This window comes from Pholis gunnellus (genome assembly GCF_910591455.1).
Source record: "Pholis gunnellus genome assembly, chromosome: 17".
Lineage (NCBI taxonomy): Eukaryota > Metazoa > Chordata > Actinopteri > Perciformes > Pholidae > Pholis > Pholis gunnellus.
In genome coordinates this window covers 6,723,706-6,750,054 of record NC_136544.1, presented here as the reverse complement: position 1 = coordinate 6,750,054, position 26,349 = coordinate 6,723,706, and the positions used below count along the sequence as shown (strand labels likewise).

The 26,349-nt window shown below is 44.4% G+C and overlaps 3 protein-coding genes across 3 annotated transcripts; 2 read left to right on the top strand and 1 right to left on the bottom strand.

Annotated features, from left to right (window-relative positions):
• Positions 1 to 460: 460 nt before the first annotated feature.
• bud31 (BUD31 homolog) lies at positions 461 to 2,668 on the top strand. Its single transcript, XM_079176917.1, has 4 exons — positions 461 to 632; positions 1,320 to 1,442; positions 1,767 to 1,933; positions 2,058 to 2,668. The coding sequence occupies exons 1-4, from the start codon at positions 539 to 541 to the stop codon at positions 2,106 to 2,108; spliced, it is 435 nt and encodes a 144-aa protein (XP_079033043.1). The 5' UTR covers positions 461 to 538; the 3' UTR covers positions 2,109 to 2,668.
• Positions 2,669 to 5,488: 2,820 nt separating this feature from the next.
• smcr8a (Smith-Magenis syndrome chromosome region, candidate 8a) lies at positions 5,489 to 10,823 on the bottom strand. Its single transcript, XM_079176808.1, has 3 exons — positions 9,927 to 10,823; positions 7,070 to 8,860; positions 5,489 to 6,311 (listed from the first exon to the last, which is right to left on the bottom strand). The coding sequence occupies exons 1-3, from the start codon at positions 10,526 to 10,528 to the stop codon at positions 5,852 to 5,854; spliced, it is 2,853 nt and encodes a 950-aa protein (XP_079032934.1). The 5' UTR covers positions 10,529 to 10,823; the 3' UTR covers positions 5,489 to 5,851.
• A 2,092-nt stretch (positions 10,824 to 12,915) lies between these two features.
• On the top strand, positions 12,916 to 21,951 carry top3a (DNA topoisomerase III alpha). Its single transcript, XM_079178326.1, has 17 exons — positions 12,916 to 12,983; positions 13,079 to 13,154; positions 13,333 to 13,441; positions 13,827 to 13,970; positions 14,168 to 14,338; positions 14,440 to 14,540; positions 15,279 to 15,353; positions 15,508 to 15,590; positions 15,972 to 16,182; positions 16,464 to 16,649; positions 16,796 to 16,925; positions 17,085 to 17,198; positions 17,349 to 17,514; positions 17,686 to 17,832; positions 17,995 to 18,117; positions 19,359 to 20,071; positions 21,063 to 21,951. The coding sequence occupies exons 1-17, from the start codon at positions 12,925 to 12,927 to the stop codon at positions 21,221 to 21,223; spliced, it is 2,769 nt and encodes a 922-aa protein (XP_079034452.1). The 5' UTR covers positions 12,916 to 12,924; the 3' UTR covers positions 21,224 to 21,951.
• The last annotated feature ends 4,398 nt before the right edge of the window (positions 21,952 to 26,349 follow it).

Genomic DNA, 26,349 nt, shown 5'->3' with positions numbered 1-26,349 from the left:
TTGAGTATAGAAATACTCTGAGTAGTTCAAGTATTTGCCTTTTAACAAATCTTAAATACAGTTTTTTCTTCTCAACAATATAGTAAACATATGTGCTGCTATGAACTAAATGATGTACGCATGTCCATATAATTCGCAGTCATTTGACTAAATTACGTGAATTATGAAATAAACTAAACTAAACCATGTTGTTTATTTTAAGGCAATGTGCTCGTGTGCTAAAGTGATGCAATATGCCAATAACGACAGAAAGACGTCTACATTGCTTTAATCTCAGCACGCGTCTAAACTGACCTAAATAAATGTGAACATGAACATAAATAATGTGTTCGTCTGAGAGAAGATTGAATAAGTTATTGAACGGAGGTAAATAGAGTTGTGTTTATTTGGCATAGTGACGTCATTCAAGCGACAAGAGGGGGAAATGGACTCCCCCCCCCTCATGTGACGTCTAATTGTAGCGCCGAAAACGGGTTCGTAGAAATCAACACGAAAACACGGAGATCTTTTGTTCTCTATTTGTATTAAACAGAGCGACATGCCGAAAGTAAAGAGGAGTCGGAAGCCTCCTCCAGACGGATGGGAGCTCATCGAGCCCACTTTGGACGAGCTGGACCAGAAGATGAGAGAAGGTAAGAAGGAGAGGATTGTCCCGATGCTCCTCACAACACACCGTCGAGCTACAACCACAGCACGCAGTCTGTGCGGGGGAAATGACCTCGGTGTTCACCTCGCATCGTCTTTACATGTTGATAAGATTCATATTTTGTTTTATTTTACAGCCGATTAATCCCATGGGAAGGTCTGGAAGGATTTCTGGCTGACATTTTTGTAAATAGATAAGCAACACGATCGGCTACTGAATGCTAACGCCATTTGGTTAAAACGAATAATTAACGGCTAATGCGAGCTACTGGTGAAGTGGTTGTTGTTCAGTCAAATGCAATTGTGTATTATTTCTGCATTTTAACTCTTTCTGTTTAGTGATAAACTACTTAAACTATGTGACCCTAAACGGTCCACATACACGCCATTTTTGGCTTTACCACATGGCTGTAATTAAGGTAATCTTAATGCTACTGTGTACAGTTGTACTTAAGACAGAAGTCTGCTTGCAGCTGTTTTGGTAAGGCTGGGGAAAATGCCCCCCCAAGCACAAAGCCTGGTACAGATAGAAACCTCAACCCCCTCCAACACATTCAGGAAAGTAGTGTAATAGTGGTGCAGACTGTTCTAGTAGCAGATTTATATATTGTATAGTATGCAATACGTTGGATATCTTTGGCACTAACTCTCCAGATGTTCCCTCTGTCCTCCAGCTGAAACAGAGCCTCACGAGGGAAAGCGAAAGGTGGAGTCCCTTTGGCCAATTTTCAGACTGCATCATCAGCGGAGTCGATACATCTACGACCTCTTCTACAAAAGGAAAGCCATCAGCAGAGGTAGACAGACATCCCCTCTACCTGTTGAACTGAAGTCTAATGTCTCCCTTTTCCACTTTGTTTTTTCTTCTTCTTCTGTCTACTTCAGCATTTGATACAATCCTTAAAATTCAGCATGACATATTGATAATCTGTTACGTGTGTTTGAATAACACTTTATCTGTACATATTATGTAAAGACATGCCAAGATTTCAACAAATACATGCCAGAGTACGCTTTATTTATTGTATTTGCACATGACCAAACGTTTGAAACCCAATCATAGTTATATGCTGTGCACTAGATTCTTAACCAGTGTTGTCTTTCTGTGTGTCTCCTGACAGAGCTGTATGACTACTGTATAAAGGAAGGCTACGCAGACAAGAACCTGATTGCCAAGTGGAAGAAGCAGGGCTACGAGAACCTGTGCTGCCTGCGTTGCATCCAAACCCGAGACACCAACTTTGGAACCAACTGCATCTGCAGAGTCCCCAAGAGCAAGCTGGAAGTCGTAAGTCTGACATAGTTTGGGGGATTCTCACTACAGTCGTCTACTTTAATCACATGATGCCACATGATATGGCCTGTTTATTTATTGTGTGTCCTTGTGATCTAAATCTTGTTTCTCTCTGCAGGGAAGGATCATTGAATGCACCCATTGTGGATGCAGAGGATGTTCTGGCTAAGTGCAGACATCCTGTCTATTTTCCGTTGGGCATCAGGGCTCACTCAGCTACCATCTGTGCACTCAAAACCCCTAAGCAACATTGTCTTTATTTCAGTCAGAAACAAATCACTGATATCTTCACCATCATCCCTCAGTTGCCCTTAAAAGGGGTCAGTTTTTGAGAACAGGAGAAAACACGGAGGGGCCATATTGTATTACTTACATTTGTTTTTCTACCTAACTAAAGCCTTCAACTCCAAAAGCTCAAAGTAGGAAGTTGAGGTCAGCTGTTTCTGGATAAGGCCCGTCATTCCAGCTAGTCATGCCCACTGTGAAGGTCATTTTAAATTCTGTTTTTCATTAAACTTGAAGAGGGCTGGGAGGGAGGTGAGTTTTGTTTTGAAATGTCAGTTTTAATCCTCAACACATTGTCTTCATCATTGTTCTTGTAGTGTAATTTTAAATAAAACGATTGATTTACCTGAGCTTACTTTTTTTTGTTTTATGATGTAGGTAAAGTGAGATCCAATTTTAGACTGAAGTTTCATCGTTCTTGATCTCGAAACATAATCTCGTGAAATAAAAAAACATTGATTGTAGTTTGGTTGTTTACATTTTCTTGAAGTATCATAAATCACTGAAAGTATTTTCTAACCATGCATGAAGTTAAGCGACTTAATATTTTTCATTGTGTCTGATCTTTGAGGTGACCTCTGCACATGCTCAGATCCTTTATAAAGGTGAGATTTAGGTGTTTGAGGAAAAGGTGGAAATGTTTTTACTACACAAATACATTTCATGTCTTAGCTACATGATTACAAAAAAGCACAATTCCTTTAAATTTCTGAAAAGTCAATATTCCCAAATTCAAATAGTTTGTTCCCTTTTCTTAAATATCATTTACTTCTCAAGCTTAAACGCTCTTAATGACCGTTCCCATGCTTTTAATCTCATCTCAAAGCAGATTCTTCAGTATATTTGTAATTAATCATTGTTGCCATGACCACAGTAGTGACTCAAGACAAAGAAGTTTAAGGTTTAGTGATGAGTTTTCTTACACGAGTCTTGTCATCCAACACATATCTATAGTATAATCAGGTTGTTGAAATTGTTATCTTTAAAAGGTCAAAGTGGGAGAAGCCCACTTGTTTGCATTATGAGTGGACACCGCTGCCGACTCACTCTGTCCCTGCATGAGAATATTTTAATATTGCTTTAAACGTGTTCTTGTATCATCCATGTACTGCTACTTTCTCCTTCAGTCCACCACCCTGCCTTCTGCTGCTCCTGTGGGGCAATTGGTTGTTTTCACAGATGAGCATTAATTATTCACGACACCTCGATTGCTCGCACATCCGTCATCGCTAAAGCGAGTCACACAGACACAAGGCTGTTGGGAGTGTTTGGCGTTAAATGATGATCCAGTATCGCAAAGCCATGATCACCTAACTCCTGTGTTACCCATCAATCCACGCAAAAATGAAATGGATTCAAATAATTTAATGGAATAAATGAATATCAACATTTACATAAAAGCATCAAGACATTCACAACGTGCTTCTTTAAAATCACTGGAACAGTGACGTCTCACAGGGCTGATGAGAGCAGACACTCCCTCGTGATGGGATACAAAAGGTGGGCATGATGTGGCAACATAAGGACACTGAGTGACGACATGTTAAGCACACTGTGGTATGGCTTATTCAGGTTACATTCACCTTTTTGCATTAGAGGGACAAAATCTTAAAAAAAAAAAAGGAACAGCCTAACAGTAAAATGTGTTATTCAAGCAGTTAAAAAATAAAAAGTGATAACCTGCGTCAAAAAAAGGAAATAACTGAAATAATACATTTGATGGAACTAATGTGACGTTGCTGTTAGTTAAAAGCGTATGCCATTAAAAATAAAAGTGTCTTGTTCGTAGCAGGAAGCCATGGTCCAACGTTGTATGACCTTTCACATTAAAACTGACCATGCAGTCACAAGTACAGTTACCATTCTAGATACAGAATCACAGCTCCATCACTGACGCCACAGAATTAGGAACAGTAAAATCTAAAATAATATCAGAGACGCTTGTTCAGTGTCGTCTCACTGGCCCATGAGCCCTTAAAAGATTACCGAACTGTGAAATTCTCCAGCATCCTCCAGAGAGTAAATCTGGGTATTCTCAGCATGATGGTCATAATCCACAATTTGTCCTATAGAAATAAATACAGTTGAGTTTTGTTCATATCACACATCCAACAAGGGTTGTTCAGAAGAAAATGGATAATAGGCAACTGTCCTAATTCAAGTGTCAAGCTTAGAGTTTTGCTTTTGATGGCACAGGAAAAAACCCCCCCCCCCCCCCCATAGTAACATCTTCACAAACACAACATCACTGTCTCAGCAACTTCTCCTCAAACTGTTCAGCATCTTCTCCGAGTCAGTTGACCCAAATACACAACAAAACAGAAATATTACCACTAAGGCGATTCACCCCGGCACAAGACAGTCTCATGCTGACACCACAACACCCTCACACAACTTTAAGACAACAGTGAAATTCAATACATTTAGGTTAAGTAGCTTTAAAATGTTCCGGATCGTGTGAGTAATATCCATGAAAATGCTCGCCAGCACATTATAGTGACAGGCTGGCCCAACATGGGTGAGTATGTATCGCGGTGACGTTGTTTCTGGACATGCAAATATCACGTGGGGCCGACCGGCTCTATAATTCACACAGCAAATACACGTCCTCATGCATCGCAACCTGAAAGCTGGGAATGTTTACTCCATGCTCTCTATAGTCAAATCCACTGAGCTACAGCCCAACAAGGTGACAGAGATTACCGCAGGAATGTGGGGTTCAAATTGATTCACAAAAGAAATATTAAAAAGAAAATGTTTTGGCCTTTGGAAGTTGTGTGGTAGTTCTCAAAGAGAGAGAGAGGCATGTCACAAAACCAGCTGTAACAAGCCTGCGCAGTGCTAAGTAGGTTTCACAGACAGATTCAGAGAGACGTCTGTTCTACACAAGCAGAATATGTCAGCATATGTGGGTTGGTTGAAAAACATGTTTATACATAGCTGAGATGATATCATGGCTGACAAACAGGCTCAGTGATTGGTAGGCGTTATCACAGAGCTGCGATTTAACCTGTTAGCGAGCTGGCTGAGGTCAGACCAGCACTAACAATACACAGACAGCTATGTTGGATTGAGAGAGTGTGTGTGTGTGTGTGTGTGTGCATGTGTGTGCATGTGTGGTGAGGAGAGGGGTGGAGACTGACCTTAAACAAGCCAGCGCAAGCGACGCAAGCGACACACACACACACACACACACACACACACACACACACACACACACACACACACACACACACACACACACACACACACACACACACACACACACACACACACACACACACACACACACACACACACACACACACACACACACGACTCATCGGACAATAAGTAGAAGCGACCTTCGTCTGCTCCGTTATGTGCGTTTGTGAGTGTCAACGTGCTCCGGACCAAACACAGGCAAAGTGAACCGCTCAGTGACATTCACGACGCACTCTGACTCCTTTTTCCTGCACACAGGGGAAAGAGAAAGGCCGGAGAAGAAGACAGATAAAACAATAACCAGTGCAGAACTTTGTCCCGAAACTCAGATGGCCGTGGACCTTATTAAGATCGCCTTTGGTCCATTAAAAACTGTGGGTCAAAGATGACTTTTGCTAAAACATATGTGGAAAATCCTCGATATCAGATTTTGTATAAAACGCTGGTGGTGTAGTTAAAACTAAAACAAGTTGCTGCTGCTCTGCTCCCAGCGGTTGGCTGTAGGTACTGCTGAGTGATGAGCTGGCTGAGGTAGAGCAGTATCTGGCTGTCCTCTTCTCCCAGCCCCAGCTGCTCCTGCAGGAAGCAGAGGCGTCGGCCCTCCACAACCTCGGGCCCCTCCGTGGGGCTGACCGGCAGGTGGAGGTGGTGGGTGAAGGTGAACAGGAAGGCCTTGGCTGCCAGGTGACAGAGCGTGCTCTGTAAGTGGAGGAAGTAGGTGGAACCGCGGCGGATGTAGGTGCGGTGGTCGGCTATTTTGTCAAGGAGTTGACCACGATACGGAGGACAGCGCAAGGTCTTCTGGTCGGCGTCCAGGATGGAGATGTAGCGACTGTACCGGGAGAGCGAGTACAGCATGCTGGAACCCACAGGAGACGCTACTCTGTGAGGGACAGACAGACACATACCGGTGATGTGAAGGCAGCTTATACACAAACACATGTTTAATCATTCAATTTGTATGTTATCCTCCATGTTTCAATTGACTCTTCAGTGAAGATTAACATGCTCAGGTTTACATATTTGAAGTCACCTATATTTGCATGTCCAATTTCAATTCAAATGTTTGGATTTGAATGTTTGTGTAGTAATTGTACAACAACTAAATAGATAATATTCTATATAAATACACAGATTTGTCTGCATATATGCCCTACATGAATAAGGTGAGAGTGTAAAGATATCGTGATATGTCACGACTCACATCGGTACAGTTTGAATACAGCTAGACCTCGTCCCCCTGACTCTCTCAGCGCCTCCAACCGTCTCAACAAAGACATGAGTTCATGAAGCTAAGGCCTCCTCTCTAAATGTAAAATATTGCAATTCCCATTCTGTCGTAGAAAAGATGAGTAGAAATGGAAGGACAGATGTGAGGCTGGAGGTTTATGAGCTGAATAGTTGGTTGTGTGAGTCATCGAGGACTGAGTCAGACCAGATCAGTAGCAGTTTAGTACGGTGTGATACAAACTACAAGCAGGAATAAACCGTTATTTTCAAACTTCACATTGATGGAGACTCCGTGAGATCTGTGAGCATCAAGCTCAATGTTTTTTTATTAAATGTATGTTAGGAACACCATCTGTCATCTTTATTTGTGTAAAGTCAAATGCTTTAAATAGAAATGCAAATTTGAAATACCTTTGCAATCCAACGAGTTTCCACCTCTGCAGGTCAGTAAGGGTGAAGGGGCAGGACAGCCAGGCTTGAACCCTCTCTCCACACTTCCCAGGACCAGGCACAAAGAGGGCCAGAGCAGCAACCAGTCGGCGGACTATCCCCTCGTCTGCCCCGAGCACCACCAGGGTTCTGCCGCTCAGCAGACACCACAGAGCTTGCATGGCAAAGGGGTACTGTCGGACAAACCTCAAGGCTCCCTGTCCAGCCTTCTTCCTCTGACGCAGGGTCACAACCCCCCCGTAGCCCAGAGGTGAGGCAGCCCGATCAGACCCCGTAGAAGCACTCATGGTACAGTCGAACCCATCCTCCGCTGAGGTTCGGGAAACTGCATCTCCAAGGAGCCCCACAGGCAGCTCCAGGCCAGCCGCAGGGCTTTCTGAGCTTGGGGAGCCCACACCCACCGCGTAGTCGTCCTGGAGATGAAGCAGGGCCTGGGGCTCCTGGTTGACCACCAGGGTTTCACAGGGCTGCAGGTGGGAGCTTTGGCCAAGACGAGGCACCGCCTCTGGGGCAGAAGCCTCATAAAGGAAACCCTCTTGGGCCATACAGCACGCTGTGTCCAAAGGAACCAACAAGTCAGACTGCATCTCACAAGCCCGATCAGTTACTCCATCACACTCATCCTCTCTGCTGGCCTCCAGCTCAGACACCACCTCCAGCAAGGACACAGGTGTCCCGTCTCCATCGTCCTCCCCAGCAGTGGTCTCCATCTCTTCACTGCTGCTCTCCCTCTCCAGGTCAGTGTTATGGTCAGGTTCAGGGTCAGGGGTCAAGTCAGAGTCAGGATCAGGAGCTTCAGACTTCATACAAGCCAGATTCTGTTGCCTCTCTGCTGGACCCGTCCCACTCTTATCGCTACTAAAGCTTCCTTTGGTCTCCTCCGAGCTCCCCTGGGTCTCCAGAGTCTGGTCTGAGGGGGAGGACTCCAGATGGCTCTCCACAAGCCCAAGCTCATTCTCCTGAGTGTGGCTGGTCACAGAGGCTCGGTCTAGAGGATCTGGAGGCTCCAGAGCATCGAGCTCTAGAGGTTCTGGTCCTAGCACAATAGGAGGTGGATTTAATAGTGTAAAGGTATCTACAGCATGGTTCACAGCACAGAATGGTCTTAGTGTTCCCCCTTCATCCTCATCATCATCTCCGAGGTCCTCCTCAAACAGGAAGTTGGTAACTCTCAGTTTCGTGCGCAGTGCCCTGTCCAGGCGGCGTGTGTGCAGGTAACACAGGTCGCCCCGGAAACTCCTCTCCGTCTCCTTCAGGAGGTCCACGGTGGCCTCGTAGAAAGGATTGTCACACAGCTCCTGCAGGGTCTTCAGGCGCTTATCGAAGCACTTCGCCGACCTAGCTTTGATCAGCTGTGGCGTGTAGGACGGCCTGCGCTTTACGCCCTCGTCTTCCTCCTCGTCCACTTCTTCTCCACCTCCTTCATCGTCAACCTGACCCTGCCCTTCCCCCCTCTTGCCCCGTTTGTTGGTGTAACTGAAGGGGTTGGCGAGCTTGGCGTATTTGTCTAACAGCTGCTCGCACTCACTCAAGCACTCGGTGACACACTTCTGGCAGGTGACAGCGTTAGGATCTCTGCGTGGGCGGTGATGGTAGGAGCTGATCTGTCTCAGCAGGTCTCTGTGTTCGTAGATGCTCTTTTCCACATTTGCTAGCTCGTTGGCCTTCTCCACAGCATGAGCGGAGTACATGCACTGAGGCCCCGCCTCCCTCTGCAGGCCTTCCTCCCGCTGCAGCACGGAGTGAGTGTACCTGAGGGGAAGAAAACACAAATACAGGGTCACGATCACATTTGTGGTTTTGAGTGAAATGTCTTCTATGAATTCTAACATCTTTCTCCAACATCAGATTGAAATAATCAATACTTCGGTTTAGTTTATGACCACAAACCCGCAAGACTAATGACATTATACTATATGCTGCTGTAATCCTGTAAATGTCCCCGCTGCGGGACTAATAAAGGATTATCTTATCTCATCTCATCTCATCTCATCTCATCTCATCTCATCTTACATTCCCATCAGCCTCAGCTGTACTTAGTGTTTTGCGACCATTAGTGAATGCTGGCATGCTGACACGCAACCAGGATGGCGAACATGGTTAACATCATCATCAGCATGTTATCATTGCCATCGTGAACAGTATCGTGGAACCCTGACCGGTAGAAGTACCCTGTGTCAAAATCTTATTTTAAAGCTTTATTATTTTAGGGGCATCAGGATTCAATCCCTTTCTGATCTCAACCCTTTCGATTTAAAAGATGTGTTTCTTATATCTTGACCTATATGACAGAGTGTTAAAACTAATTTCCCCTCATTTGCCTATTTATTTATTCTTTCTGGACCAAAAGTATTAAAATTGTGGATAACCTTTTTTGTTAGCCGTCCAATAATCGAAAAAAAACCTCAAAGAAAGAATGCCCTACTAGTTCATAGTGTGCTCACATGATGCATATAAAGCTGCGTTTAATCAAATTACCGCAAACTAACTGACACACAGAAACCTTGGAGTCTGGTGGTTTTATTCCAGTATAAGAGCCCTGGTTGGTCTCCGGGTGTCTGGGCACATTATCAAACTGCCATGTACAGTCTTCTGTGAGTACTCTACTTAATGAGAACTAGGTACATGGACAACAAACAGAGGGCAGTAGGCGAGGGGTCTATAAGGGGCCAACAGTAAATATCTGTTCCAGGGCCCCCTAACTGAATAATCCAGCCCTGCGATTACAAAACATTATTCTGTTCACCCTTTACCTAAATGACTGAACAAAAGCTTTGAGATGATATCGGATAAGTTTTAGGAGTTAAAAAGTTCTTACTCCAGGTCTCGGAGCTTCCTCTGGAGTTCCTTGGCAAATGCTCTCCTGTTCCCGGCCTTCAGACACTCGGAGGCCTGTGAGAAGCGGAGCGACAGCTCCTGAAACTGCAGCATGATCTTCCTCTCGTCTGCCGACACGTACGCCATACAGAACGGTCGCACAAAGCCCCTCGCCTCCAGGTCGTAAAGGGTAAGGTGGTGGACGTAGGCGAACGCCCCCTCCTTTGAGTCGCCCAGCACCACCCTCGAGTCCTCCACAAAACTGAGCCTGGGGTAGCCACTGCCAGGTGGATGTCCCACAAAAGAGGCCTGGTAGTCCACTGACATGATGCGCAGGGAGAAGTAGTTGAGGTCAAAGGTGCCGCAGACCTTGGACTCATCGGGGATGGTGAGCAGAGGCTGAGGGCCCACCTGCTCAGAGAACTCAGAGATGAGGATGAAGTCTTTGGTGAACTTGGCGTAGGAGGTCTTGGCCCAAGGGTTTGAGTCGGCCAGCGGATGGAGGGGGACAGAGAACTCCTCAGGGAGAGCCCAGGGGTCCGGAGTTGTCTGCCCATACTCGTCCTCTTTAGTGAACGCCACCACGTCAGGGGAGCCTATCATAGTGCTGTTGTTGAGCAAGGCATGAGAAACACGACACACAGTGCAGCACAACCAGCAGTCATAAACCAGCTGTCAGAGCGCAGCGGTGGAGGGCAACCACATGAAGTGCACTCAGATTGACCATCCTGCTGCCTGTTAATGTAATTTTTAAAAAAGGGGGTCCCAGAGCAGAGTGGGCCCAAAATTCAGCTCCACCCCTGCAGAACAGAGTCCATCGAACAAGAGCCTTGATATTAATCAGATAAAATAAAAGTCGTCACCTCGACCGAAGCAAAAAACAGTGTCTCTGTTAACAAAAGCAATTATCTCGCGCCCATCAGGAGGTCCGGGGAGGCATCAGACCATTCAATCTGTGCACTGAGAGAAAAATTTCGGCACCATCAGTGAAGCGCCTCTGTCCGTCTCCCCCTCATGTGTCCATGCGTCGTCTCCAGCACATCGACTGTGTTCAGGACGTTGGTGCGACAGAGACACCGTTAACAGACAGAAGCGCTACACGTAATTCCCACATCCAGAGACAGACGCCATGTTTACCCAGCTGGTTGTAGTCTTGTCAGGTGACCAATCCGCCTCCTCATCTGGGGAAGTTCCACCCTAAATCAGAAATTTTGTCTTTGACGATCGCAAGCACTTCATGTGATGATCGAAAAGATCAATGAGCCTTTAAAGTAACTCATTGTCAATTCTCCAGTTTGGGGGCACATTTGTGCATTTTTTAGGAAAGCCATTGCGAGGATTTTAGGAATACGGAGGTCATGAGGCAGTCCAAACATCTCAAAATGTTTGGTTGTTTTGATTTTTGGCATAATCTATACTTGGGTAGCCGTTCGGTTGTATTTTCTGTAAGTTTTACTTAAATGGATTATTTGCATGTGTCCTGAAATTCCTTTAGAAATGTATACACTAAACAATCTCTTCCTTAAAAATCAGTCTCCGACTTAAGAAAGTAAATATATTAGTAAAAATAGAAAGTAAAATAATTACTTTCAACTAAATTATTAGGAAATGATGGACCTGTAAAATGAAATTATTTTTTCTAACACCAGGGCAATTTTCTGAACTCTGTCCATGCTGCCAAGAATACTATTTTGTTGGAGAAATACTGAATTGTTTACTTATTTATTTGACAAGAAAGTAGTCAAATTTAAATGTAGGCCTATCGGATCTAATTACAATGTCTAAAATTGCAAACAAAAATGTGTAACACACATGTGCCATTTGTTTTAGGACATAATCTCAGTGCTGTTTAAATGGTAAAATGAAAATTCTGATTTAGGGTGTATTTTCATTTTCTATTTAACATTAACATAATGTAGGACTAACATTTACGCTATAACTGTAGGTATGAATGATGTATTATTAATAAATACACGCTACGCCTGGAATTTAAATGCAATTATGGTGCTATTATTAATATTAACCTGTCTTTTTTCAGACCTTTCGGTGGGTCCATGATTTTACGACAGTATTACGACCTGGATTACGGCAGTATTTGACAGGCGACTCGAGCGCGTAATTTGTAAATAGAACCAAAGGTCGATGTTGCTCCTCATGTTTTTTGATTAGCAGTTTTTAATTGGCTTCGACGAAATTGTTTTAATATTTTTTTCTCTATTAAAGTCGTTGGGGGTGAAGTTTGTCAACCGGTGAATACTTTTTTTACTATTTTTTTAAAGTTCTGTGAAGCAGATGCCAGCTCTAGCTAGCTACGTTAGCTAACATGCTAGCAGGCTGTCTGGAGGACCGGCTTCTTCATGTGAGAGCGGACAGGTATGCTAGTGCACCTCCTCAGGAGATCTCTGCTTCGATCTGGATTACAGCGGCTAGGGGTCCAACGGAGGGGTTTCTGTGCGGCGCAGAGTGACCGGTGTCCGGGCACACCGCAGCAGGCAGACATGATCCGGAGCCGGGCTCAGATCAAGCGGGTCCTCTGCGTGGCCGAGAAGAACGATGCTGCCAAAGGCATCGCAGAGATCATGTCCGGCGGCACGTCCAGGAGGGTTAGTCATGTCTTCTCACAGACCATACAATATCCACCAACAGATGATGTTATTATTAGTCATGGCCACATACACAAATTCACTGTTTATGTTACTATTGATACAAACTCTTCCATAGCCTGGCAGTTTAACCAAATCTCCCAAAATCAGAGCCTACTGTTAGGAATGATAAAGATATACGTTTCTGTTTCTCGTTGGTTTCTCCAGTACTGATTGTCTTCTTTCCCATTTTAGAGAGAAGGGATGTCAAAGTTTAATAAAATCTACGAGTATGAGTATCATCTCTTTGGTCAGGCAAGTGAATACAGTGAATAATTAGATATGCTCCTGTATGTCTGTTCTGTACGTGTTTAACATGTTTCTGGTTTCATTTACGTCCAGAATGTGACGGTAACAATGACTTCAGTATCAGGACATTTACTGGCTCTGGAGTTTAAAGCACAGTTCCAGAAATGGTAAGTTGAAACTGGATTGTTGTTTTTTTGGGTATATATTCAGAATCACTCGGCATCATAACAACTGATTATTTTTGTACCGTTTCTCTCCACAGGCACAGTTGCAATCCTGTGCTGTTATTTGATGCTGAGGTAGAGAAGTACTGTCCAGATAACATGAAACAAATCAAGGTATGCTTAACTACTGTCTTAACCTATGGGATCTGTCAGCAGATGATGTACTTTCTTTTCCTTTTCCTCTCTCTGGAGTACGAGGGCACCATTTTCATTGAGAGGAAATCCTGATGAATATGGATACTAGAAATAGACTTTCTCTTTCTTTTGTCCCTTTTTTTCTCTGTCTCTCTAGCGGACACTGGAGAAAGAGGCGAGGCAGTGCCAGGCCTTAGTCATCTGGACTGATTGTGACAGAGAGGGAGAAAACATTGGCTTTGAAGTCATAGATGTCTGCAAAGCAGGTATGATAGTAATATGTGTTGTTGTTGTTGTTGTTGTTGTGTGACCGGGCATCTCTGAACTCCTTTCTAACGGAATAGTTCGACATTTTGGACATACGCTTACTGCTGAGAGTTAGAGGAGAAGATTGATACCTCTGTTATGTTTGTACCGTAAATATAAAGCTGGAGCCAGAATACGGTTAGCTTAGCTTAGCACAAAGACCGAAAGCAGGGGAGGGCAGCTAGCCTGGCGCTGTCCAAACACAACAGACTCTAAACACGTCATATCTCACACATCCGTCCACAAACTGAAGAGTCAAAACGACATGTTGTGTTTTGTGTATGTTTGTCCACAAATTGCTTCTGATAATAGTGTGTGTGTATTTTTCTAATGTTTGCTTTATAGTGAAGCCCAATTTACAAGTATTTCGGGCAAAGTTTTCTGAGATCACCCCCAACTCCATTCGGAGAGCTTGTGAGTCCCTCATTGAGCCAGATGCTAACGTCAGCGATGCTGTCGATGTCCGTCAGGAGCTGGACCTGCGGATAGGTACGGTAGCACTCCTGAACTAATAGTAATACACAGTGACACACTAATGCAGGTGAAAAAGATTCTTTCGTTATGGAACGGCCACACAGATAATGGTTCACTTCACTCCATGATACAACACTATTGGCTCTGTTTATCTTAAAGAATATCACATATCGATTCGATCCCATCCTCTCTCCTGTGCGCATCTTCTCCAGGTGCGTCCTTCACTCGATTCCAGACGCTTCGCCTGCAGAAGATCTTCCCCGACTCTCTGGCCAATCAGCTGATCTCGTACGGCAGCTGTCAGTTTCCCACTCTGGGCTTTGTGGTGGAGCGTTTCAAAGCCATCCAGGCTTTCATACCCGAGACTTTCTACAAGATCAAAGGTACAAACTCATCTGTGCACAGACGCGCACAGATTGGTAGCATTGAGGTCTTTAACCGATACTAACTCGGTCCTCTTCATCCCATCTGTTCTTTGTGTCAGTGCTGCACGAGGTGGAGGAGGACACCGTAGAGTTCAACTGGAAAAGAAACCGTCTCTTCAACCACACAGCTTGCCTGGTGCTCTACCAGATCTGCATGGAGGTAAGTGTCTGTTTTATGTCATGTTATAGATTTTATGTTATGTACTTTGTTGCTAGTTTATTTTTGTGAAAGGAAGGTTGAAGGTCTTAAGGATACTTCTCGTTATTATGTTGGTCTTATTTACCTTCTGATGTCTGAAAATGCTAATGTGTAAGATGATTTTAGTTGCCATGATGCACAAACTTCCTTACAACTACCAGCTGCCCTGTCGTAACCACAACACAGACAAACTGTGCTTGTGCAAAACTAAATGGAGACAACCACTCTACATCTGTACTAACTAACCTCCTCAAACACAACATTATTGAAGAAGTAAAGATAAAAGTAAGAGCACTGTTACCTTCTTCGATTTGTACCACAGAATTTAAGTGTGCATCTTTCAGTGACAAGATATTGGATGCATAAAAATAAGTTTGCAGATGTCGCATTGTCTCAAAAGATGTAAACATTTTAATAATGTATCATTAATTGTTATTATACTGTTATGAAGTCTGATAACTCAGCCACACTCATTACCACCCACACATAGTGTTCCCCCTCAAAAAACAAATGCTGATGTTCTCCTATATTACCTACTCTAGTGTGTGTGTGTTCGTTCACCCACACGTGTGTAACCTCCTGCTGCAGCTGGAGGACGCAGCAGTACATTTTTAATGTGTGTTGTGAATCTGCCTAAATGAAATGAAAAGCCTCATGTAGGAAGGTACACACCAGAATATCCTTTTCACTCATTTCCAGGATCCCATAGCAACAGTCACCTCAGTAACCAGCAAACCCAAGAGCAAGTGGAGACCGCTGCCTCTGGACACTGTGGTAACAATACGCAGCCAAGCAGCCACACGCATACACTTTACACACACACACTGCATCTCAAAACACACTTGTTTATGCCATAAAGTGTATGCGGCTTGTTTTTTTCAGTATTTTGTCCCACTCTGAACAATCCTCTACCTTCATCGACCAACAGGAAATGGAGAAACTCGCATCTCGGAAACTAAGAATAAGCGCCAAAGAGACCATGAAAATTGCAGAGAAACTCTATACCCAGGGGTGAGTGCGTGTTCGGTAATGTACATTCATACTGTGAAGTATTGCTTTGGTCTGACCATATGCTCAATGTTAGTTTATCATCCCACAGTAGTTCTGAGTTTCCTTTGAACTTGTTTCAGATAGATAGCTGGCTTGAAGCCACCTTAATAGAGGCTTTGTGGTGTCAGTCAAATGCCTTTTTTGTTTACCTGGTTTTTAAACCACCTCAAAGTTGCGCCTATTTTTGTACACGGAAAGAGACCATCTGGTAGAGTGGTGTCTGTCAGGAGTTTAATAGATGAGCTAATCAGCTATGTCACTTTTCCAGTTCTCTCTTAGCTTGTTTGTGTGAAGATGACTTGTGACTGTATGTTTTTTATTTATTTATTTTCTTCTGCTCAGGTATATCAGCTACCCCCGTACAGAGACAAACATTTTCCCCACAACCTTGGCTCTCGGGCCCCTGGTGGAGCAGCAGACACAGAGCCCGGTCTGGGGGACGTTTGCCCAGCGGGTGATCGAGCAGCCTGGGGGTCCCAACCCACGACAGGGCAAGAAATCTGACCAAGCCCACCCCCCCATACACCCCACCAAGTACTCCGGTGGACTGCAGGTAAGTCTGCAAAAACTGGAGCTCAGTTTGTGCAAAAAAACTTTTTTTTCCTCTCGTAATCTGAGTTTTTTTTCCTTCTGGGGTCATATTTTCTATTAAAATGTTGTTGTTTACTTTTTTGATCATAGTAAACAATCATACCAAAATGCACCCACTGTTGGTAAATGGTGGCATGTCGTTCTGCGCCCAAACAGTCCTTGTCATACCTCTTAACTGTTCCCTCAACAACAACAATATACTAAAAAGTTTCACGGATCGCTTCTGTTTTCTTCTGCGTCCAGGGCAATGAAGGACGTGTGTATGAGTTCATTGTCCGGCACTTCCTGGCCTGTGTATCCCAGGATGCTTTGGGGCAGGAAACTGTGGTGGACATTGACATCGCCCAGGAGAACTTCTCCACCTCGGGACTCATGATCATTGCAAGGAACTACTTGGACGTTTACCCGTATGACAGGTGGAGCGCTAAGGTATGACATGTGTGTGTTTTTCTGATAACAGACTATGAACTTAATTCTCAAATAATTGGCGGCCTAATCTAAAGGCTTCTTAACTACTAAACCCAGAGAAAAGGTTGTGTGTGATACCTCCAGTAAACCTGCTTTGTACGTGCCAGGTGATTCCAGTGTTCGAACAAGGCTCTCAGTTCCAGCCCTCTGCTGTCGAGATGGTGGACGGACAGACGAGTCCTCCGCAGCTGCTCACTGAAGCCGACCTCATATCCCTGATGGAGAAGCACGGCATCGGTACGGTGTGAACACACACAGACATGAGACAGATTTATTTTTGACGTATGTGTTTTCAACCACTCGCAAGTAATTGAAGGATCCCACAAAAGGGACTCTTTAGTCAAGTCAACATAGAATTGTTCTTTGTTTAGTCTCAAACTGTATGAACTGTTACAGGCACCGATGCAACCCATGCCGACCACATCGAGACCATCAAGAGTCGCATGTATGTGGGCTTGACAGCTGATCAGAGGTTTCTGCCTGGAGAGCTCGGCATGGGACTGGTGGAGGGTATGTTCACACACACACACACATACACACACACACACACACACACTTCATAACGCAATACACAATGTGCTTTAAGACATAGATAGCGTCCCTTACGCCATTGCCCGTCACTCAACTATGTTACTTATCGAAATGTGTGTGTGTGTTTAGGTTACAACTCCATGGGATATGAGATGTCCAAACCAAACCTGCGTGCTGAATTGGAGGCTGACCTGAAGCAGGTATCAGAGGGCAGGAAGGACAAACTGAGCGTGCTGCAGAACCACATCCAGAAATACAAGACCGTCTTCATCGAGTCCGTCAGGAAGGCGAAAAAGTTAGTTAGCTTGGAGCAGATTTGTGTATTTCTGGCCCCAAATGAGCAGAACCGTGTCGTGTTTTAAAGTGACGGATCAGTTCCACTCGTGCTGGATTCACTGCAGGCTGGTGTGGCTGTTGTGACCCGGTGCAGGAGGTGCAAAAAGGTCATTTTCTGTTGTTGCCTCAGGTTAGATGAAGCCCTGTCGCCTTATCTGGGAGCAGCTCAGGAGATCACCGAAGAGGAGCAGCAGGACATGGAGATGCCGCTGCCGGTCAGGAAGTGCCCTCACTGCAGGCGGGACATGGTGCTGAAGAGGAAGAGGGAGGGAAACAGGTGAGGTTCAAGGTTTTACAAGTCGATTGTCAAATAAAGAAAGTGTGCCTGAAAGGTAGGAGAGCGATCTAACTACAGTAAAGTATGCTTTGTAAAAATGTGCGGTAAATGGGCTAGAACAGTATTCCCGTAGGCTCTCTGACTCTGCCTGTCCTCCTGCAGTAGGTACCTGTCCTGCACGGGCTACCCAGCCTGTAAGACTGCAGTGTGGTTCCCCGACACGGTGCTGGAGGTGAGCAGAGACGACAGCGTCTGTCCCACCTGTCAGCCACACCCTGTTCACATGTAAGTCTTCAATTGCCGCGGTTTACTTAACACCTTAACAAACCTAGCATACAAAAATATTGTTCATTTCAGCCTGCCAATAGCTCACAATAACATGTTTTCTAAAAGACTCATCAGATATTTAGCGACTCAGGTGAATTGTGAAACCGTAGAGGATCCAGGTTTTACACATTCAATGTACTCATCATCAGGTAGTAGCAGCCTCAGAGAGCTGCCAGCATGTCGACTCTCAATATCTTTTGAATGTCTCTTGTGAGTCCCCCCCCAACGTTATGCTCTGTTTTAAAGCCTAATCAGGTAATCTGCCTATTAGCTCCAGCTAGAATCCATAGAGTATACGCACAACATCGGTTACATTGCTCATCTGTATGTAACAATGTTTATCTGTTTGGTGAGTAAAGTTTATTTTATATCGCACCTTTTATAGAGCAAGATCACAAAGTGCTTCACAAGAATAAAAGAATATAAAAAATGTGACCATAAAAACAGTAGAAAGAAAGTTCCCTGTTTCCTTGTTTACCTTGAACACACAGCTTTCATTTCTTAGATTAATGAGTGTGTGTGTGTGTGGGCGCTGCTTGCCATGCAAACACAACAAACAGCAGATGAGGCTCTCGGTGGCTTCAGCAGTGCTGGAAACTTGTCCAAATTCTCGTTTACACAAGTGGGCGTTAACCCCTTGAGCACGTGCCTCGGCTCAGCACAAATCTAGGGCGCCCTCACGAGCATCGAGCCAAAGAGCTCCACACCAGCATCTGTTTCCATAGCAACCGATCTGGTACAGAGCTCAAAGTTGAACTGCAGCCTTTACTCTAAGAAAATATAACAGTTTTTTTTATCAGATTTCAGCATGTTGTGTAACTGTTAACAGCAGATGTGTGCATTAATAAACTCTCTCCTCCCTCGGCCTCCTCGCCGGTCGCTACAGCAACCTGCTGCATTATTCAAACTTTTGTTGTACACACACTCATTTAGAAGGGCAGGATCCTTCAACCGCTTTCTGAGAAGCTGCTTTTACATAGTACACACACACACACACACACACAGTGTTGACCTTGTGTACTGTGGGTGTGTGTTGAGTAATGATGTATAACTTTTCTTACGATTAATGAAATATTCACTTCAAAACGCCGCTCACAGTCAACAACTGCAGTCAGTGAAGAAGAAGAATCTTTCATCACATGTGTGTGAATACTGAGGTTCTTCAACATTTGTTTCCTTCTGTGTCCGACACTCTTCAGGTTAAAGTTCAAGTTCCGCAGGGGCAGCCTCCCTCCCATGATGCCTTTAGAATTCGTTGGCTGCATCGGTGGATGTGACGAGACGCTCAGAGAGGTGCTGGACCTGAAGTACCTTCGAGCAGCAGGAGGAGGAGGTGGTGGAGGAGGAAGAGGAGACGATCCTCGTCCACCAGCTCCAAGGCCCCCCAGACCAGAGCACCCTAGACCCCTGAGCTCAAATCCTCGACCGTCCCTTCCCCCGGTCCCCTCCTGGACCCCGCAGCCACGACCTCCAGCGGGTGGCGGTGTGGACGGCAACAGCGAGGCCATCGTGTGTAACTGTGGTCAGGACGCGGTCCTCCTCACCGTGCGCAAAGACGGCCCCAACCAAGGTCGGCAGTTCTACAAGTGCAACGCCGGGAGCTGCAACTTCTTTCTGTGGGCGGATCAGCCGAGTCAGCAGGGGGAGCCGCAGAGTCGAGGTCCTCCGCTGCAAGCCCCACCGAGGCTCTCCGTGGGGTTCAGGTACACCCCTGGAGGAGGAGGCGGGGGGCAGGAGGGTGGTGCAGGAGGACACGCGGGACAGACGATGTGTAACTGTAACGAGGCAGCGGTGACGCGCACGGTGCAGAAGGACGGTCCAAACAAGGGCCGGATGTTCCACACTTGCGGGAAACCAAGAGACCAGCAGTGTGGCTTCTTCCTGTGGGCCAATGAGAACGAACCCCCACCAGGCAAGACTCACACACACACACACACACACACACACACACACTCTAATCCAAATGTAACACTGCTTTTCAAATGTTCTTCTTGTTATTACCCTGAGGCCTGAAATATCCTTTGAATGAGACATGTTTAGCTTTGCTAGCAGGGAGGGGGCGGGCCGTCCACCACTTTGGTCCAGGCTGCACCGTCTCTATTAGAAAGTGTAGAAAGTGATCTATTGCTATGAACAACAGACATTCATTCGCCCCTCAGGATGAATTGAAATAACTTTGGGGATCCCTCAACGCTCCTCTAGCGCCATCATTAGGTTAAATGGGTTCTGATGGATCAGCCACGGGTCGCTATTGGCCGATATTTACTATTAAAAATAAATAATTACAACACCGTTGTTGCATAAAGGAATATAGTCGCCTGTCACAGTGCAAAATTACAGCTCTGTTACTGTCAGCTGTGCTGTTTAACAGGGAACTTTTAGAAAATCCATCTTCAAATGTTTCTTTGATTTCGGTCTGTGGTGCTTATCAAATCATTACATTCTCTTTCTGTTGCATCACAAGCAAATGGAGTCAAATTAAACCATTAACAGCCATTAATACATTGACATGTGCGATACATTACAGACACTTGCAGTGCTTTACGTTTGATTTCTCACAGTTAAATCTCTCGACTGCATTCATCTGACAGGTGGTTGACACCGTGAGCCTGGACTTCCTCTAATGCTTTCTGTGCGCTCGTCAACACTGTTTATTCAAAACATCTCTCGCTGCGAGCGAAGCAGAAAAGATGTACAGAGATGAAACACCAGAGAGAGCGAGCGAGATCCTCTTCACCTCCGTCTTTATCTAGTGATAACAAAAGCTGTCACGACTCACAAACACTTCCACGGAGACCTTGAGGCATCCACTTAGCGAGCTGACGCCGAGTCATCTTCCGCTCGTCACGCAGCGATCTCTAATCATGTTGCGCTTGCTCTCTGTTCCCCCCCCCCCGTGTCAGGTGGATTTGGTGGTGGGTTTGGTGGTGGAGACGCAGGGAAGAAGGGAAGGAAGATCACGGGAGAGGCCACCGCCAACAAACCTCCAGCTGCTAGGAAACCTCGCACCTGCGGCATCTGCCACATGCCGGGACACACCCGAGTCACCTGCCCCCAGCGGTGACCGCCGCTTTAAGACACTGTGTGCAGATTTTATTTTTCAAATATGCAGCAACTCAGATTGTAAGTACCTCTTCACAGGGGGTGGACCTCTTCTTCTGGTGTATAAGGATACAAACAAGGCCCCGTATGCTTTAAGGTTACATTTGGACAAAAACAGCTTTGAGCACAAGACTAAAGACACACAATGACTCCGGCTCAGACGGAATCAGAAATTGTTTTACCCAGTCACGGCCGTTCAGCAATCTGTTATACAAAAAACGGGCAACGTCCGAGACATTTTGTGTCTCAGCTCCTTTTTCTTTCTGTTTTCATCCCGCTCTTATTCCTCAGTTGTCCTCAGATCTGCAGTGAGCTTGTTCAAGAAGGACGGATCTCTTCTGGCCCCTGGGAGGAAAGTTAGGGCTCATTTTTGGGTCCACTTAACTCTTAGTATCAACGTTTTAGGAAATACACTTTTTTTTGTTCTCTTTCCAAGAATGAGGTGAGAAGGTTGACGCCACTCTTGAGTCTGTACAGTAAATATGACGCTACAACTAGCAGTTAGCTTAGTTTAGCATGACTGAAGGAATAAAGATTCACAGGATGAGGGATTATGCCGGACTTTTATATTTAAAAGTGTATTTCCCAAAATATTTAACTTATTAGTGCAGTATTGGTAAAGAGGAGAGGGGACTACATGGAGGAGTATAATTAGTTTTAACCCTTTTCGGCGTATGTAACCTGATTTTGCTCAGCTGGTTATTCTAAAAGGGTTCTTCTCCCACAGAAGCTGCTGTCTGTCGTAAATAAATGTGTATTTTAAAGAAAACGTATTTGCACACAGTTTCTTAATAATTACTAGCCGTGTGTGTGTGTGTGTGTGTGTGTGTGTGTGTGTGTGTGTGTGTGTGTGTGTGTGTGTGTGTGTGTGTGTGTGTGTGTGTGTGTGTGTGTGTGTGTCGTCATGGGAAAATGTTGTCCACGAGACACCGACTGTAGCAGGAACTTCCACAGAGCACTTCTCCCGGTGTTTGTATTTCTGTCTGTGGACAGACTTTGTCACTAAACTTCACAGGAGTGTGTTGTTGAGAAGGTTGAGTTCAAAGAAGGGTGTGCGGTCTAAGCAGAGGCCGGGGGCGTTAAGTAGTACCTTACTACTTGACGCCCCCGGCTGAATGCGGCGTCACGGCTGGTGTGCTTCCATCCATAGACTGTATAAAATATGGCCGTAGCCTCCGTGACGTCTGCCGTGGGTTTCTGAGGAGCCGTTGTGGAGATCAAAGTGTGTGGCTGCGAATATGTTCACTTTTACCATCACTAAGCATCTTAAACAGTAACCTGGTGTTTGCGTTGTTGATTTTCTTCAAGGTGCTCTTTGGAAGAAACGTCTAATAAAATGTTTTTACTTTGTGAAAATAATGAGTTCAGTCTGAGGAATTGTCAGTAGCAAGGATTTCTATTTTAATATTGATGAATGCTAATAAACGTGAATGTACAGTAAGCTGGTTATTTATATCTTTACAGTCATGAGTGGGGCTGATGTTCCGCATTTTGGTTTCGGCCTTTGGTGTTTCTCTCTTGGTCTCACTGGTTTTGGTTTCATCTTGAGTCTTCAAACTTTCATCCAGCTCAATTTAGGAGAGAAACCAAACTCAAAACGTCTTTCTTGCTGCTGTACATAGTAAATGTAATCAGTAAGATGAAGAGAACCTTTGTTCCTAATGTATTTTGATCAACCTATTCAGCTGAAATTACTGTTACTGTAGTTTCGTATGTTCAAAATGGAGCAAAAAATGGCTTATATACGATCATATTTCCTGTCCTGACCAGTTGTAGAAATACATGCATTAAGTACCTTTACTTAAGTAAAAGTACTCATACCACACTGCAGAAATACTTTGTTGCAAGTCCAGATTTTAAAATGAAACTTCAAGAAAAGTGCAAAAGTAGAAGGAATTATTATGGAATATTATTATTCCTATTAAGTATCATTTTACTGCTCATATTGCTGCCAATTTCAACCATGATGGGTAGTTTAAAACACATGTTATATGACACTAGGTTAAAGTGTATCCTGTAGCTACAGCTGTCCAATAAGTGTAGTGGAGTAATGCAACAATACTTCCCTCTGATTGCTGACATGCACCCTGTACGGCTCTAACTGACACTAAATGGTGACTGATAACAGGTCTGCTGCATTAAACATGCTTTTTTTTTTTTTAAAGTGCACATACATGTTCTCAAATAGGAAGCCTGTCAGACAAAGTTTGTTCCTCTGCGGCTTTGATGTTTCATGGCAGGATTTGAGTGCTTTTACTTTCCCAGAAGTGCTGCCTCTGTAACAGACGACCCCCCCCCCAGGACGAAGGGGAGTAAATCAGAAACGCATGGATTCCCGGTATGAGCCTGTAAGTTACCCTGCTGTGTTTTTCCTCTCTCTCTCTCTCTCTCTCTCTCTCTCTCTCTCTCTCTCGCTCTCTGTGTGTGTTATTATTCCAGAGAAGTGGCGCTGGTCTTCTTACCGTCACGTTTGGTGACTCATGCGTGAGTCATCACACGTGGGTGGGAGTGAGCGCTGTGATCCGTCCTGCCGGGTTGTTGTGTTTCTTTTTTTTTTGTGTGTGTGTGTTTATTTCTCACCGCTCCATCCTCAGATCCCCACTCCGCTACACTAGTATCCGGGCAGATAACAAGTCATGTGATTGGCGTGTTTCTTTTCTCCTGAATTGCTGCGATAACCTCCTCCTTACGGGAAAAGTGCTGTTTTCCACCCCGTGTTACATTTGATAAAGTGTTACCGTAACGCTAGTCCCGGTAGCAGCGGGCTACCGGAGAAGTACACGGTGTTTAAATACTGTAAAGCTCAATGAGATCACCGCACGTCTCGATATCATTTACCGGAGCTATAAGATGATGCTGGATCATTGTGCAAAATCACCACAGTCCCCTTTAGGATATATTAAATCATCACAGCACACGTATCTAAATACCATGACTCCCACCAGGAGTCCTACGACTCTTGTAAGAATATTAAAGGAGTAATATATCATCAACTTAAAGGGGCCACTGATATTTATTATTGTTTAACTTCAGTTCACTCTTCAGGGAGAGTACTACTCAGCCTGTAAAAATAGCATTTGTATAATGTGTTCTGAGTCTCTGAAGGGAGCTTTACTGAAGTCTGACAACATAACCCTGATGATCTCAGAGTGACGTCATCGGGGTTATCTCGTTTTAGGCTTGAGGCAAGAAACTCTTAACAGAGAACTGCATTACAAACATGGAGGTGTGAAGTTTGAAAGATGTACGTGGGTGTTTACCAATTTATTTGATCCGTCTATACAAGTCCAGCTGCTTTCTGAATGTGACAGACTGAATCACCGGAGAACCCCTTTTGATGCAAACACCAGTGAGGTAAATAAACTATTGAATGTTCTCACATGGTCAGGCTTTTATTTTTAGAATATTGCAACAGATTTAAACATCTGTTAGAAAACGAAGCTGCAACTAAATCAATTAAGCAAAATTGCTGATTGGAACTTCCGTCACGTTAACATTTGTTCATATTTCTGGTTGTAATAAGAGTTTAATTAACTGATTGTTTTGGACCATTTCCAATGGGCCAACTTGGGCTTTTGGAGCATTTGAGGGGTATTTGTTTTAAAACTGCCATTTTGTATACAAAACGATGATCAAATAATAAAAATAAATAATTGGAAGATTAATTCATAACGAAAACAATTATTGCTTGCCGCTAATTATATCAAACCTCACCAAAACTGCAATAGACACCTAAAGATAGATATGGTTTATTGTAAAGCCTATAATCAGTATAAAATAGTTTTACTCTACAAACTGTAATACCACAGATTATATACACCACTATAATAATATTGTTGGTTTGGTTGTTTACATAATCTCAGGACTGTAGGAGGTCAAAGGTCACAGCTGGGTCAGTGGAGGTGGATTCAGCCCTGAGCTGTTCATCAACTCTTCCTGTTGTCTCATCATCATCATCACCATCACCATCGTCATCATCATCATCCAGCTTTTCTGCCGTCGCCTTAGAAACTGTTGCCATGACACCCAATGCCCATAAGTGATGCACGTGTTCCAGGTGCAGAGAGACAGTGGACAATGTGTGTGTGTGTGTGTGTGTTTGGAGTTACAGCAAGTTTTACTGTAAACTGATCCACACCACCCTCAATGGGAGATAATAGGAAACTTGCTCCGGGCCTTTTTTCCAAAGCAGTCACTTCACCTTCATGAGCTGTCCCCACCTGGGGGGATGGACGAGTACACGTTCAGGTATGAAGTTAAATGAGTGTGTGTAATCAGCGGCTGTGACCAAACCGTCATGGATTTTAAGAATCAGTCGTCTTTAATAAATGTTGGCTGCAACATATCAGCGGTCATCATTGTCACTGAGATCTTCATCTGTGTTGCACTCAGCCGTTCGTCTCTGCAGAGATGCTGCTGAGCATTCAGGATGTAACGTTTAGATTTCCAGTGAGTGTTTAGCTGTTTAGTTCCTATATTTGGATCAAACACGGCTGGAGGGGTGATCATCTCCACCACAGTGAAGCAAAGCTTTCATTTCCATTGCAGATTCTGATCTTTCCTGCCTTTACGCCTGTTACATAAAAATACATGAGCTCACTCTCTCTGTTTTAACTGAACAAACTCATTTCACTGTGTTTTACTTCTGAAAAAGCAGAGAGCCTTTCCATCAAACGCAGTAGTCCTTGAAGCTATTGGGTTGATTTGCTGTTCTGTTTGTTAAAATCTTACTCAAAGGAATAATTTGACATTTTGGGAAATAAGCGTATTTGCTTCCTGGTGGAGATTTAAGGCTACAACCTGCGGCTGGTTAGCTTAGTTTAGCATAAACACTGGAAACAGGGGGAACGAAACCAGTCCAGTCTTCATGCTAAGCTAAGCTAACCAGCTGCCGACTCCAGCTTTATATTGACTACAGATGCGAGAACTGGGCTTCTCATCTGACTCTTACCCCAATAAGCTAATTTCCCAAAATATGTATTTTAAGAAATATGTAAAGGTTTGACAGTGAATGCAATAAAACATCAAGTCATGGAACTTTGGATCTTTTTTTAAGTTTATCCCTGAAATAAAACCTGAGTGGACTGA